This window comes from Anser cygnoides, chromosome 18, assembly GCF_040182565.1.
Source record: "Anser cygnoides isolate HZ-2024a breed goose chromosome 18, Taihu_goose_T2T_genome, whole genome shotgun sequence".
Classification (NCBI taxonomy): domain Eukaryota; kingdom Metazoa; phylum Chordata; class Aves; order Anseriformes; family Anatidae; genus Anser; species Anser cygnoides.
This window is the reverse complement of record NC_089890.1, coordinates 9,547,327-9,561,537: the sequence shown is the minus strand read 5'-3', so window position 1 is coordinate 9,561,537 and position 14,211 is coordinate 9,547,327. Positions and strand designations below refer to the sequence as shown.

The window sequence follows — 14,211 nt, the reverse complement described above, 5'->3', positions numbered from 1 at the left end:
GAGGAGGGAGGGGACTGCGCATGCGCCGTCCGCCGAGGCGCGAGGAGAGCCGGCACGTGACCGCGGCCGTTGGGAGGCGGTCGAGGGCGGTTGGCGCCGAGGGGACGGGGGGCCCTGAGGCGGGGTGGTGCGGGCTCCGTTCTCCCTTCGGCCCGTCGGAGCGTCCTCTGTTTCTCACAGGTGTTAGGGGCGTGCTGGCATTTCCCCACTGTCAGCTTTCTGGGCCCCTCTCCCCTCATCGGGGTGTCCGGCCCTGGGGCTGGCTCTCCTCAGCGAGCCGTCGGGCTCCGTGCCTTCGTTCTCTTCTCAGGGTCCCCAAGGAAGGAGCAGCCACTACTGAGGGTCACCTGCTGGCGTTCCAGAAGTGTGAATTAAGTCCTGCTGCGGCGATTTGCAGCCTTTCCTAGTTGTCTTGAGGGAAGAGGATGGCGCACGCGCTCCCGCTTCCAATTCCCTGCCCTGTCCAGCTTGGGACTACAAGAGGGGACTCCCCCGAAGCTCAGATGCACGAGTGTGTCAGACAGGGGAACTGCGTCAAGGTGAAGAAGCTTCTGAAAAAAGGTAAAGCCGTAGTTTAGAAAAGTCCTTGCAGAAAAGGTTTACTTGCTCCTGTATGCTTGCGTTTGTGGTAAACAGGTAGAATCAGTCTGTCAGTTCAGTTTTGTCACTGGGAGATGTTTACAAAAGGTAGTATTTTTGGTCTTTTCTGGTAAATGGCACTAACAAAAGAATCATGAAGAGAAGCCATTTGGAAAGACTAAGTTTTTAGTTGCGAGGTTTATACTACCTCAGCCATAAGGAAGTGTTTGAAGTACTGTAAAACTAAAATTCTGAAAGTCTGCTTTAGAAATACATATGTAAGGTTTTTAACTTCAGTTCTGCTTGCAAAGGGCTTAAAGTACTGCTTAGGTATTGGCGTTTTTAATACCCACAATTTTAATGACAGGGAGCAAAGAACATTGCAAATGAAACGTACTTGCTGGGGTTCTATTTTGCCTTTGCTGTTCCTACTGAACAGCTGTTTCCAACTTGGAGATCCAAAGAGCAGAACGCTGATAGCACAAAAGCACGGGGACATGAAGCAAGAAGGAGGCAGTAGGTATAAAGTAGGGAGCTCGAGGCGTGGTCTCTGGACGCAAGAAACGGGACTCTATGGATAGTCTTGTGGGCTCAAATGTAACCTTTTTCAAACCGTTTTCGGGAACGTGAGCAGCAGGTGCTGCTCCTGGGGGTGCGGCTGCGCTGCAGCCCAGCGGGGCGTTCCTGCGGCGCCGCCGGTCGGAGCTGAGCCGAGCCGCGGGGCGGGGCCCTGAGAGCAGCGCGCCTGATTGGCCGGGCAGCGCTGTGCATGCAAATGAGGGGCGTGTCCCGCCGAACCCACTCGCGGGGCGCTCCCGGGGGGCGCGGGGCCGCAGCGGGGGCGCGCACGGCGGCGGGGGCGCGGCTGGGCGCGGGGAGGGGGGGAAACGGCGGGGCCGGGCGGGGAGCGGGGGGTCGCCGTGAGCTGGGGGCCGGTCCGCGGCCGTGGGACCCGGCGGGGCGGCGCAGCGAGGCCAGGACTATACTTTCAGGGATCATTTCTGTAGTTGGTAACTAGAGGAGTGTGATCGAAAGTGTCCGGCGTCACAAGCCACGAGGAGGAGCGGCGTGCTCTCTCCTGAGCGCGAGGCGGGCGGGCGGCGCTGCTGCTGCGCAGGGGCCTCCCGCCATCGATGACCGTTCCCGGCCCCTTTACGGGGTGTGGGAGGGAGAGAGCACAGGCTGAGTGGTTTGTGTCCTTCTTTTAACGGTGACAAAAACAGAATGAATTCTAATTTCGTAACAGAGGGTGCGGTGCTGCCAGGAGCTCCGTGCCCGGGAAGCCCCATGTCTGCGCACGGGGCGTTCAGGGCTCTCTGCCCCAGCGTTGCCCGGGCTGGGGCAGGCTGCGGGGCTCCAGGGATGCAGCGAGGCCGCCTCAGCCCTGTCCCGGTGCGGCCACAGACGACCTGGGGCCGGCAGAGCCGGCTTGCTCCGCCCGGTCGCTGCACGCCGCCCCCGGGAGGCCGCGCCGCGTGGCCGCGGTGTCGCTCGCTGCCGCCGGAGGGGCCGGGCAGGAGCTGCTCGCTCAGCGCGGTCACGGAGCTGCCCCGCGCGGCCGCTGTTCCGGTAACACCGCGGCGCCCGGTGCCCGGGCGGCTTCTGCGCTGCCTTCGGGTGCCGCGCCCGGACCCGCTGCGTGGAGAGGCGGGGGCGCTGTCAGAGCTCCTCCCTCCCTGAGAGCGGCGCGCCTGATTGGCCGGGCAGCGCGCTACATGCAAATGAGGGGGCGTGTCCCGCTGAACCCACTCGCGGGGCGCTCCCGGGGGGCGCGGGGCCGCAGCGGGGGCGCGCACGGCGGCGGGGGCGCGGCTGGGCGCGGGGTGGGGGGGAAACGGCGGGGCGGGCGGGGAGCGGGGGGTCGCCGTGAGCTGGGGGCCGGTCCGCGGCCGTGGGACCCGGCGAGGCGGCGGAGTGAGGCCAGGACTATACTTTCAGGGATCATTTCTGTAGTTGGTAACTAGAGGAGTGTGATCGAAAGTGTCCGGCGTCACAAGCCACGAGGAGGAGCGGCGTGCTCTTTCCTGAGCGCGAGGCGGGCGGGCGGCGCTGCTGCTGCGCAGGGGCCTCCCGCCATCGATGACCGTTCCCGGCCCCTTTACGGGGTGTGGGAGGGAGAGAGCACAGGCTGAGTGGTTTGTGTCCTTCTTTTAACGGTGACAAAAACAGAGCTATCATTAGCGATCTTAAAGGAGGATTTCAGCTGCTGTCTGCTCGCGTCCCGCTAGAACGCACCGGCCCTGAGCTGCCTCCTGCCAGGGCAGCGCCTGGTGCCCCCCAGCCCCTCGGTGCCCATCGGTAGCGGGGACAGCAGGGGCCGGCCCCAGCCTGGGAAGAAGGGGCGGCCGCGCTGCGTTGGGTGTCGGCGTCCCGAGGGGCCGGGGGTGGAAAGAACCGCTTCGGAAGTCTGTTGGCACCCCGGTGCGGGGGCCGGGTGGTGGTGGTCTGGAGCCGTCTGTTGCGTGAGGGAAGGCGGCGCGGCGGGCGCTGGGAGCGGTCCTGGGGGGCTGGGCCAGCTCGGCAGGGGGCTGGGGAGAAGCAGCGTGCCGGGCTGCGGGAGGCAACGGGAGGCCGCGTGCCTCGGGCTCCGCAGCACCGTGCCCGCTCGAGCAGGGCTGGGGGGTGCTGCGCCGGGACACGGCGGGAGGCAGCATCCGGAGGAAGCCTGGGGCCAGGAGAAGCCGCTCCGTGTTGCGCTGGCGCCCGGGTGTCACCTCCGGGTGACGCCGCACAGCGCACGGCTCCCGCTGCCCTTCCCTGCCGGCGGCTCGGCCCTGCCCGGGGTCCGGCGGTCCCGGCCCCGCTCCGCGCCCCGGGGCTGCAGCACGGGGGGCGGGGCCCTGAAAGCAGCGCGCCTGATTGGCCGGGCAGCGCGCTACATGCAAATGAGGGGGCGTGTCCCGCCGAACCCACTCGCGGGGCGCTCCCGGGGGGGCGCGGGGGCGCAGCGGGGGCGCGCACGGCGGCGGGGGCGCGGCTGGGCGCGGGGAGGGGGGGAAACGGCGGGGCCGGGCGGGGAGCGGGGGGTCGCCGTGAGCTGGGGGCCGGTCCGCGGCCGTGGGACCCGTCGGGGCTGGGTTGCGAGGCCAGGACTATACTTTCAGGGATCATTTCTGTAGTTGGTAACTAGAGGAGTGTGATCGAAAGTGTCCGGCGTCACAAGCCACGAGGAGGAGCGGCGTGCTCTCTCCTGAGCGCGAGGCGGGCGGGCGGCGCTGCTGCTGCGCAGGGGCCTCCCGCCATCGATGACCGTTCCCGGCCCCTTTACGGGGCTTGGGAGGGAGAGGGCACAGGCTGAGTGGTTTGTGTCATTTTTCACTTGTAAAAAACAGATCTTGGTTGGGAAGGGGGGATGTGACACCTCAGCGTGTTACAGATCCGCTTTCCTAAAAGCGAGGCTGCTGTTCGGCGCTCAGATCATAAATGGTTTTCGTTGGGTCAAACCCGTGAAGGAGCCACAATGTTCCTCTTAGCGACCCTGTGAGGGGAATTCAGCTTCTAGTTAAGTGCTCTGGTGTTATCCACACTCCTCCGAATTAATACTTCACTCTTTTACACCTTGTTTATATGAAAACACTGCACAGTAGCAGGGGCATGGCATATAGAGAGTTATGAAGAATACTCAATAATTCTTCGTTATCATTCAGTTTATACCACGTTACACTTTCCCTCTATCTCGGAGGGAATACAGCCGTCCATTGCAGTATTAAATAACCCACAGCTTTTTTTCTTATGGGGAGAATAATTAAAACACCCACCTATAGTCATCTTTTGTGTTCTTGTAGGCACCTTTGTTGATGCTGTGAATTCCATGGGCCAGACGTCTCTCTTCACTGCTGCATTGTTAGGTCTTGGTAAAATAGTGGATGTGCTGTTGGATTATGGCTCTGACCCTAATCAGTTAAGTACAAAAATAAGTTTATACTTTTAAACTGGAACTGATACTTAATCTTGTAGTGGGTTTAGTCAGTGTAATACACAATATTTGCTGTGTATTGCGAAGAAGTGCTTAAGACACATACCGCTATTTGAGCCAAAGCTCCTGGAATGTAAGTAGGTGCTTAATTTTCCTTGTTCCGTTGGACATGTTGCTGTTTGGGTGTACAGAAGCTTTATGTTTACACTGCTTTCTTTCTCAGAGGCTCAGCTGGTTGAATTTGGTAGTGGTTGGCTGAAACCTTCTTGATTTCATGTTCCTCAGTCGCTGTTATGATGGAAGCACCCCAGTCCACGCAGGCGCGTTCTCAGGAAATCAGTGGATTCTTAGCAAGTTACTGGATGAAGGAGGTGACCTGAGAGTACACGATAAAGATGGAAAAAATCCGCAGTGCTGGGCTATGTCAGCTGACAAAGAAAGCAGTGCTCAGGTATGTGTGCATTTAAGTGGATATGTCTAGTTAGTCACATAGTGTTCGATAATTTTTTTTAATGTTTTCATGTAATTTTCTTCAAAACCTTTTGCATATAAATTTCCTGAAGCGCCTACTTATTTGCAGCTTACTTGCAATATTTCAAATAACGAGGTATTTTTTGTTGGCCAGGATTTATTAATTCAAAATGGAGTAACTTACAGCTCTGAGGTCATTTTTTCCTTCCTCTCCTTCTCCACCCAGATGCTGGAATTCATACAGCGCTGTACATTCCACATGCAGGCTGCCATTCAAAGTTTTCCCTGTGATCAACTCAGGAAGGTTTGCTTCTCAAAAGCGCTGGTTTGTAGTCCATCTAGGTTTGGTGGTCTTGTTCAAGGGTAAGAATATATTTTCATGTGCTCAAGTATTGATTCTCCTGGACTCTTACTCCATATTATATAAAGAAATTTATGCATTTTTGTTCATTTTGACGCTATTGGATTTGAAACCAAAGCATATTAGGAATGATCATTCTTTTTATTTTTGTTACGGGAGTTTCAAATAGAAATTGGTAGTTGTAGACGTCTCTTAATATTTACTCTTGAAATCAGTGATAAGAAATACTGTATTAAGTAACGTTAAAATGGCCGTAACATGAAGTAGTTTGTTCTTGACTTTTCAAGGTCACTAAATCTTTCGGTGGTGTGTTTACAACAATTTCATGAGCTTTTATGTCAGATATTTGTCAGGAGAAATACATACCTGTGAAGAAAAGGTGATGCATGGTGCCTGTGATTATATATGTGTGTGTGTGTGTGTATATATATATATGTGTGTATTTGGCCACCGTGCTTGAAACATACGTATCATAAAAGCGTGTTTTAAAAGCTTCAATTATTTGCAGAATAATTTGAAATTTCAGCATATGCATTACAATCATGACATTAAAAATACGTGGCTGTTGCATTATTTCTGTACTCTGCCATGGCATATTAGTTACTCCTATTATTTATGTTTTTGGTATTTAGAAATGTTGACAGTCCTTTGGGTAGATTTCTAAAAGGGGGAGCTAATGCAGCCAGGAACATTTACAGCTTTGGTTTTGGGAAGGTAAGATGCTGTGGATAATGGTTTTCTAACGATATTAATACAGATTTCATGATTTTCGGTCAGATGTTCTTCACAGTAATTACCTTGCCTCCATTATTTTTGATTCTTAATACATTCTTCTTTCTACTGAAGTGGTGGAAAAAAGCTGTGGGGACCCCAAATATTCAGACCTTTAGTCATTTGGCCTTATCAGAGGAAGCTGGTTTGGGGGAAAAAAAACAGTGAAGTCTTCTCCGTGACTGTTTCTGTGTTCCTTATTCAACTCCACTAGAAAGTTAAGCTTTTCACATGGATAACTTTAAGGCTTCATCGTGATGCTTTGGCTAATGTTCACATTGCAGTGATTGGGTTAAAGTTTTTAGTGAGTTTGTGGCAGATGTAATGCAGGTCTTGGGAACTGTTGCATATTCCTTTCGGTTTATGTGCGGGTGCTGTTTCAGTTCTATCTTGCAGGCAGCAGGCATCTAGGGTACTTGGCATCTCTCCCGATTATTGGGGAGAAAGAAGTGGTTCAGGCAGATGATGAACCGACGTTTTCTTACCGTGTTGGACCATGCATGATCATGACAAAGTGAGTGGAATCAAAAGGGCTTTACCCCCTCTTCGTGTGTATTTGCTACTGTTCAGTAGCAAATTGTGTAGGTGCTTTGTCTGGGTTGCTTTCTTTGCCTGGTGAGTATTCATCCACTACTTCTGTCAGTAACTTGTGTTTTGCAGCCCACCCATTGGTGTGTTCTTTAGACCTTTTTGATACCTATCGGTTGCTCTTGTCCCTTCCGGCACTATTAACCCATACGTGGTTACCCACCGATCACAGTGTTTAGTTACCGACTCCTGTTTTGTGCTGGGAAATAAATTGTTGGGGTAGCACGGGTTGCTTTGCTCAGCGTTCAGCCCTTGTAACTGTCAGGTCAGACCACAGGCCTCTGGATGTGCATGTCTGTGGCCCACTTGCTCAAACCTGTGGCAAACTTAACGTTGCAAGTGCAAACTCTGGCCTTCTTAAAATTTATTTATTTATTTATTAATCTGTTGTATTGTGTAGCGAGTAGTTGTGCCTGAAAGATGCACCTAGGGAATCTGCAAATCAGTGATTTATCTTCTCAAAGCTCTGGCTTGTATCAAAGTGGGCTGATGGTCTTAGTGAAAGGGGTTTTAGAGTTTTTTTTGTTCTTTACCGTGGGCCGTGGAAAGGTAGTGTCTTTGAACAGCAGACGTACTCTGCTGCATCCTGTCTTCAACAGGAGGAGAATTTATTATGCATTTGAAAGAATAGATGCTATTGCCTGCTTGATCAAAATAATGGATTGTTACTAACGGTAGGAGACCAGCACCAGAGTATTTTGGAATCACAAAGTTCTTTGGAAGTAGTCCTGTAACCAGAGGGGGGAGGGAGGGCATGAACCTGTAAAAAGCATGTCATAGATACTCCTCTTCTCCTTGTAGCTTAATGTGGGGAAGCAGCAGAGTTACAGTGAAGGAACTCAGCTTTGAGCCCCATCAGAACTGCAGTAAGCTGCGCTTAGCTGATCTTCTCATTGCAGAGCAGGAGCACAGTAGGTAAGAACAAGCGAGTGTGCAGTGGGCACAGGTGCTGCAGGGGTTTGAGGCTGGGAGAAAGCCTGACAGTCTTCCTGAGGTGAATCACACTGTGACTCTGCTTTCTCTCCAAATGAGAAACGCAGGTCTTTCTTCTCTCTCTTCCTACTCCATTTTCTTCACTATGTATAATACAGGAGAAGGATACAGATAAAGAATACGCTATTCTTTTCTGATAGGTCTGTGTGAATGCTTCATTGCATTTTCCTGGAGGGCTTGCTTATAGATTGCCCTAGTAGCAACAGCGAGCCCTATTTCTTCTTAAATGCTTCCTAATCTACCGTTCTTTTCTAATTTTGGCTATTTAAACAATAAGTTACAAGCATACATGTTGTATTGGTAAAAAGGCCCAGAGGGCCAGTACTCTTAATCTTAGATTTGTTGTAACTTTTTTCCCCTCTCCCTTTGCAGTAAACTCCGTCATCCGCATTTGCTGCAATTGATGTCTGTTTGTCTGTCTAGTGATTTGGAGAAAACCCGTTTAGTATACGAAAGGGTAAACTTTGGCTCTTTGTACAGCATCCTTCATGAAAGGGTAATTGGAATACTTGTAAATACTATCGTAATTATTTCACTAATTATTTGAGAGAAAGGAGTTCAGTAACTATATTTGTAGTCTTTACTCATTTAAAATACAAAATCACTGGTCTGTATTAAGGTTTCTATTTCATTGCACAGTATTAGGTACTCTGTACATGCTGGTGAAATTTGCCATTGGCAAATACTTCAGTTGATGTTTAGGTGCAGTTGCATTGGATTTCTTGTTTAGTATTGATCTTAAAATGGCTGCTATTAAATTCCATTGAACTTCTGCATGTGATTGTGCACCGCAAATGTGGTGAGACCAGCTTTTGTCCTTTAATATATGCATGCAATTTGCTGCAGGCTGCCTGTATATAACAATGAAGGCGTGAGCTCGGTTGCATGTTTTTAATCAACCAGTTTGTATTTTGTTATTATCACTTGATATTTTTCTCTTCTTTTTCCATAGTTAATTGAATCCTTTTTTTTTCCCCCTAAGAGTTCAAGTACAAACATCTAAATTAAAGATAAGTTGCAGATAAAGACAGGAGATTCTAAGAGTTGATTCTGCTTCAGGGTGAATTTTGGCATTATCAGTGTCTTTTTCCTTAATTCCAGTTTAGTGTATTAGTAGTTTGTTTGGTACTGAGAGCATGTATGTTGTTCAGAAAGTGTAATTCATATGACTTTTACTACAATGAAATATGAAATGAATTTTACTACAATGAAATACATTTCATTTTTGCTTTCTTTGCCTTCTAGTGTACAATGATTTCTCAGTAGTTCAGGCTTTGAAGACCTGCAATACAAAATGGGTACTTCTGTTTTTTTCAGCGTACAGAATTTCCAGTGCTGCGCATGGAGACAATTTTGCATGTACTGCTTCAAATTAATGATGCTTTGCGTTTTCTACACTCCCGGGGGTTTATCCATCGTTCGATTACATCCCACGCTATTCAGATTGTTTCTTCTGGAGAGGCAAAGCTATGCAACATGGAATACATGATAGAGAGGTAAAGAATTGCCTCACTGTTCGTGGAGGGAACAAACACAAAACCGAATTTAGTGCTGAATTCTGCTGAAGTGGTTTAGCAGGTGTCCTGCTTGATGACTAGGTGACTCCCCTGCCTCTGAGCCAGGCAACAGAGTTACAGGAGAGAAGAACTCTAAATTATCGCTGCTCAGGTACATTAACTTTGCTACAGGCTATGTGGCAAGTTTTAGGTGAACTTAGATTCTGTGTTAGGAGTATCTGAAACTATTAAGAGAAGGTGGTCTTCCCTGGAGTTTAGAGGTACTGTCAGAGACAGAATGTAATCTTACAGAAGAGATGAAATTTCTCTGAGTCAGTCACTAATTCTGTTGCTGGGCTGGAAATACTTTAATTCACTTCTTGTTCTGCTGAATTTGCACTTATGGAGGCTTGCCTAAAAGGGCCGAAGATCTGGTGGTAGTTACTAAGTGCCGCCAATGACGAGAAGAAGCTTTAGTACATCTTTGTCCCTTTTATGAGGGACACAATACATTTTTATCTGGTAAATTACTATATACTTGTATAAACTTCTTGCCTGCAGTGCAGCTGCATTAGAAAGGGAATAAAAGGTCGGTTACACTGTAAAGAGAGAGAGTAAAATTGATAATAAACAAAAACCTGACAATGGAAATGTCATGAAATGAGCAAAGATACTTCCTAATGTCCTTGAAAACTCATTTTTTTTTTTACTAAATCTTGGCTGTTTCTTATAGCTACAGATACTTGCAGCCTACTGTGAAATAAATAACACATAAATTGCAGTTTGTGTGAGGAAGAAGTTAGCTTTTAGACATGTATACGTTGCAAAATAATTGAATCTAGAAGACAGCTTTTTTTCTTTTGTCTGCAGTCTGCTGTGGGCACAGAATGCTGAAGAATTGGTTGTAAAAATACTATGGGGAACTTTTAAACTCTGACTATTGCTTGGTGTAAAGTTTTTAAAGGAGTTGTTACTTCTGCAAGAAAAATTGTTTGCTCTACAGCGCCAAAATACAGGATTTGTTGGTGTGAAAATGCAACAGATTTTTTTGCAGGTCTGCTTGGATCTTTTAGGTACTTAAGCTAGAAGAAGATAAAAAACAAGCTCAGGTGTTTAATTCCAAAAGACACAGTTGTTTAGAGGAGTGTGCTGTGTGTCCCAATTTATAACTTTTTTCTCCTTTTGTATAGCAAAGATAGTGGAGAACACAGTGATCTGACTCGTATTCCTGTCCCAGTCCAGCTATATAAATGGTGCTCACCTGAAGTAATCCTTGAAAAAACTGTCACAGTGAAATCGGATATTTACAGTTTCTGTACAGTAATGCAGGAGGCCTTGACAGGTATGTGCATAAGCTTAGGCTTCTTTTGTCACTAGGGTAGCCCAATGAAGATTTTCAGTGCAGACTGTTTATTTTCCCTAAGTGGCTGCATAAAACCTTGTTGTTAGTGCACATACAGAAGTAACCTGGAGGAGGAACCCACCAGGCAAAAAACAAACGTTGATGACAATGGCAGACTGTTGGAGACACTTGTAAAGTGTAATTGAAAAGCTTGAAATTGCTTAACTAAGAGACGAGATTAATGGTAGGCAATACAAATACAGAATTCTGTGTATGTTGTATTGCTGCTGTTTAATCTCCTTCATGCAAGGACAGCAAAATACTCAGTTAATTTTTTGCAATATGCAAAACAAGTTTGTGCACCTTTCATCCTTTTCATCAATATGAAAATCTACAGGTAAACTTGTGTTATATGTTGACTTGGACTATTTTGACAGAGAAATGGGGTAAAAAATAACTACTCTGAAAATTTAACCTAGAAGCGTAGCTGGTTAGGAATGAAGGATACAGAGTGTGGGTTACTGTGTGACTGTACCCAAGAGATTACTGTCAGCTCCCTTTAAAGCATCCACTGTTGATGTGAGATAGGGAGATGCCGGGCTGGATTCTGGATTGAGTACTGTTTTAGTTTGTGACAGTAGTTGTAACTTACAGAACGTGCAGACGAAATGCTTCCTTGTTTTTGATCTCTCTCTCATTTCCGTACCCCCTGCCCCTCCCTTAATATACAGGTTGTGACATAAAATCTGTATTTATGCATTGCAGAGACCCTGCCCTGGACAGGTGTTGAAGACTCCGTTATTAAACAACTCATAATTTCAGGACAGCAGTTAGAAGCGGATGTCAGACTTCCTATACCTTACTATGGTGTAGTAAAGTCAGGGCTAGAACCTAAACAGAAGAACCGCTCCATGAACCTTCAGGATATTCAGTATATACTGAAAAATGATTTAAAGGTGATTTCCAGGATAGTAGCCTTTCATGTTTTAAAAATGGAAGAGTTTTATGTTCATTTGGATTCGAGATGTTCAGCTTAAATCTAGGTGGGAGGTTTTTTGTGTGAAATCTGAACAGTGAGTATCCTTCTCTGATCATGGAGGCAAACCACCTTAAAATAGAAGGTGGAGACTAGATTGGTCAATTAAAGATGCTTCTAAAAATATTTCTTGTGTTACAGGACTTGGCTAAGTCTCAGACTGGGCACGCTGATGAAATGTCAAAAGTGCAAAGGCCTGCTGTTTTTACAGATGTAAACATCTGTTTGGCATCAGCTTTTAGCTACCAGAAGAGAACAGAAAAAGAGGTAACAGAGGCTGGTAAGGTGTTTTTTTTTTTTTTTTTTTTTTTTTTCAGCAAGGTGTTGTGTGTCCTTTCCTTAGGATTTTTCTCAGTCCATGAAGATCTACTGTAAATAACTGAAATGGTAGCACTTACAGATTTGGTGATATAGATTGAAAACAGAAAGCAATTATATTTGGATTTTACCTGCCACCCTAATTATTAATGTAAACTCAAGACTGTATGTTGAGTTAATGATTGAAGTTCAGGCACACTGCTTTCAGCAGAGGTGTTAAATGCTGCTTATGCAGTATCTAAAAGGTGTTGACTGCTAAATGTACAAAAGCAGTGTGTCTGGACATCTGGAGGAGTAGCTAAACACCTAACATCAAATTTTCCAGACAGCTCTGCTGCCCCAAGATGCTCTCTTTTTCCTGAGGAGAATAATGCTTTAGTAGACTGTGAGGCATCGAGCAATCTACAGCCAGTCGCACAGGAAAAAATTCACGACATAGATTCTGAAGTCCAGGCGACCTGCGGTGTCAGTGATGTGGATGACAGCCTCTGTAGCTTTGAAATGAATGAAATCTTGGCCAGTTATCCAGAATCTCATGAAGACTTCGTGGAAGAAGGAGCTGGAGTAGGTCAGACTCTAAAGGATAAAGAAAGGCAGCAAAAGGTAAAAGATAAGGCTGCCCTCAGAGACCTTTTTGTGTCCCCTGGAGTGTACTGTGAGGAAAAGCTAGCTTATGAGGAAGGTGGCTTTTCAGACTCAGTCACAGAGGACGCTACAGAAGAGGAGGAAGGGGAAAGTGAGGTCTCTGACCTGTGCATGCTGGCACAGGTGAGAGGAGATGCTGGGAGAAGAATGAGTGGTCCGTCCCCAGATGAGCAGCACATCAGTAAATGTGTCCTTAATTTAAAGATTGTTCAGAACATGTTGCAGCAGGCAGCAGATTCCCTGTGCAGAACAGAGTTAAAACTGGACAAATTCATTGACAATGAAAGGCAAAAGAAGCTGCTCCAGGAAATGGGAACGTATCAGCTTTCTAAGCAAACTTTTCATGACAGACCCTGGAACAGATCTGATGATATCTACCAAAACACCAATAACCCTTTTTCTGGAGTTAATGTTTTTTTATGGAAAGCCATAGGTCCGCCCTCAAGAGACTATATTCCACCTCTGGTAACACGGGAGGCACGAGGAGGTTTGGGTGGAGATGGTTTCCTGGCTATTTCAAAGGCAGCAGAGGAAATGTGGGCAGCTCAGAACGAAAAGTGGAAGAGCTTTCATCAGATGAGTAAGAGTAAAAATGAAAACAACCAGCATGATCTCAGCTTCAGTGGGGTGAAAAGCCTGGATAATCAAGAGGGCCTAGACCGTGAGGTAAAGTGTGGAGCAGGTGTTTGTTACTACTGCGTTCTTTAGCGGGTTTATGGCAAAGAGACAGTTATGAATGGCATCCAAGAGAAAGGAAGAATCTGTCTTTTTTAAAATATATGTGCATGCTATATGCATTGTATATAGAAAAGAAAACAAAATGGTCAGCTCAGCGTTGCAGTAGTAATTTTATATTTTCCCCAGAAAAATATTTGTCCAGTAATTGAGGAGGGAGTAAAATCTTGTGCTAAAATTGAAGTGGGACTGTTAGGAAAAATGGCAAGCGGAGAAAGATTATTATTATTTTATTACTTTTTTTGGGGGTGCAGGGGGGTATGCTTAGTTAAGAAGGTCTGGGCTGCCACTTAATAATGAAAATGATCTAGAATTATTTATTAACTATAAGTAGCTGACATGCTTTGCTGAAAGAGAGGGAAATTTGTATCGTATCTGCTGTGGGACTGATCTTGGGTCATTAGGTCTACTCCTTCCTCTGGGAGCCAGGTGTCATGACAGTCTGCTTACATACACATGAAACCTGCTGTAGATCCAGGCAGAGCTTTTATGAGGTTAAGGCCTGGAGTTGTGATCCCTTCGCTTGAGAAGTACTACTGAAATAAAATGTAGGAAGTAGAATTTGCATGGTCTGGTTCTTAGTATGTCCCACAGACAGCTCAACCGATAATTAACAGAGTGCCCAACGCGCTGAATCATGGCTTGTTGGACTCATTTCAGCATTTACTCCCACGTGTATCTGTAAGATGCAAAAATAAGTTCAACTTGCAGTGTCAGAGAGGGAGTGATTCACATTCTACAGCAAGTGGAAGTGGAGAAGAGAGGTGGTAAGTTTTGATCACGTTCACAAAAGAATTAATTCTAGCAGATTCATCTTGCTACAGCCACTGTCAAAAGTAGACACATCCGGGATTAAAGATGGCATTAAATGTTTTTACAGTAAGCCAGAAGCCATCTGTCCAATTAGGACTCTACCGTGACTCATTGTCAGCTGCGGAGCTGACAGGGTAACTACTGCAA

General features: G+C 47.2%; 1 protein-coding gene and 3 non-coding genes across 11 annotated transcripts in view; all 4 read left to right on the top strand.

Annotated features, from left to right (window-relative positions):
- Window positions 1-27: 27 nt before the first annotated feature.
- Window positions 28-14,211, top strand: part of TEX14 (testis expressed 14, intercellular bridge forming factor) — a 30,261-nt gene continuing 16,077 nt past the window's right edge. For 4 of the 8 annotated variants that reach the window (XR_010825671.1, XR_010825670.1, XM_066979552.1 and 1 more), the window contains exons 1-14: window positions 42-561; window positions 4,365-4,479; window positions 4,781-4,946; window positions 5,193-5,329; window positions 5,960-6,041; window positions 6,482-6,612; window positions 7,488-7,601; window positions 8,052-8,175; window positions 8,997-9,175; window positions 10,366-10,517; window positions 11,283-11,473; window positions 11,695-11,833; window positions 12,197-13,182; window positions 13,912-14,018. Coding sequence is in view for 6 of the 8 variants with exons in the window: in XM_066979552.1 (XP_066835653.1) it covers window positions 426-561; window positions 4,365-4,479; window positions 4,781-4,946; window positions 5,193-5,329; window positions 5,960-6,041; window positions 6,482-6,612; window positions 7,488-7,601; window positions 8,052-8,175; window positions 8,997-9,175; window positions 10,366-10,517; window positions 11,283-11,473; window positions 11,695-11,833; window positions 12,197-13,182; window positions 13,912-14,018 (2,759 nt within the window). In the remaining 2 variants the exon portion in view is untranslated. Of the gene's footprint in view, window positions 562-4,364; window positions 4,480-4,780; window positions 4,947-5,192; window positions 5,330-5,959; window positions 6,042-6,481; window positions 6,613-7,487; window positions 7,602-8,051; window positions 8,176-8,996; window positions 9,176-10,365; window positions 10,518-11,282; window positions 11,474-11,694; window positions 11,834-12,196; window positions 13,183-13,911; window positions 14,019-14,211 lie in introns of those variants that run through there. The other 4 variants (XM_066979550.1, XM_066979553.1, XM_066979554.1 and 1 more) reach the window with 4 other exon arrangements.
- LOC136786626 (small nucleolar RNA U3) lies at window positions 1,556-1,770 on the top strand. The gene has a single exon (XR_010825805.1). It is a non-coding gene; the product is annotated as a small nucleolar RNA U3 (small nucleolar RNA).
- Window positions 2,502-2,716, top strand: LOC136786627 (small nucleolar RNA U3). The gene has a single exon (XR_010825806.1). It is a non-coding gene; the product is annotated as a small nucleolar RNA U3 (small nucleolar RNA).
- On the top strand, window positions 3,668-3,882 carry LOC125184038 (small nucleolar RNA U3). Its single transcript, XR_007167141.2, has one exon. It is a non-coding gene; the product is annotated as a small nucleolar RNA U3 (small nucleolar RNA).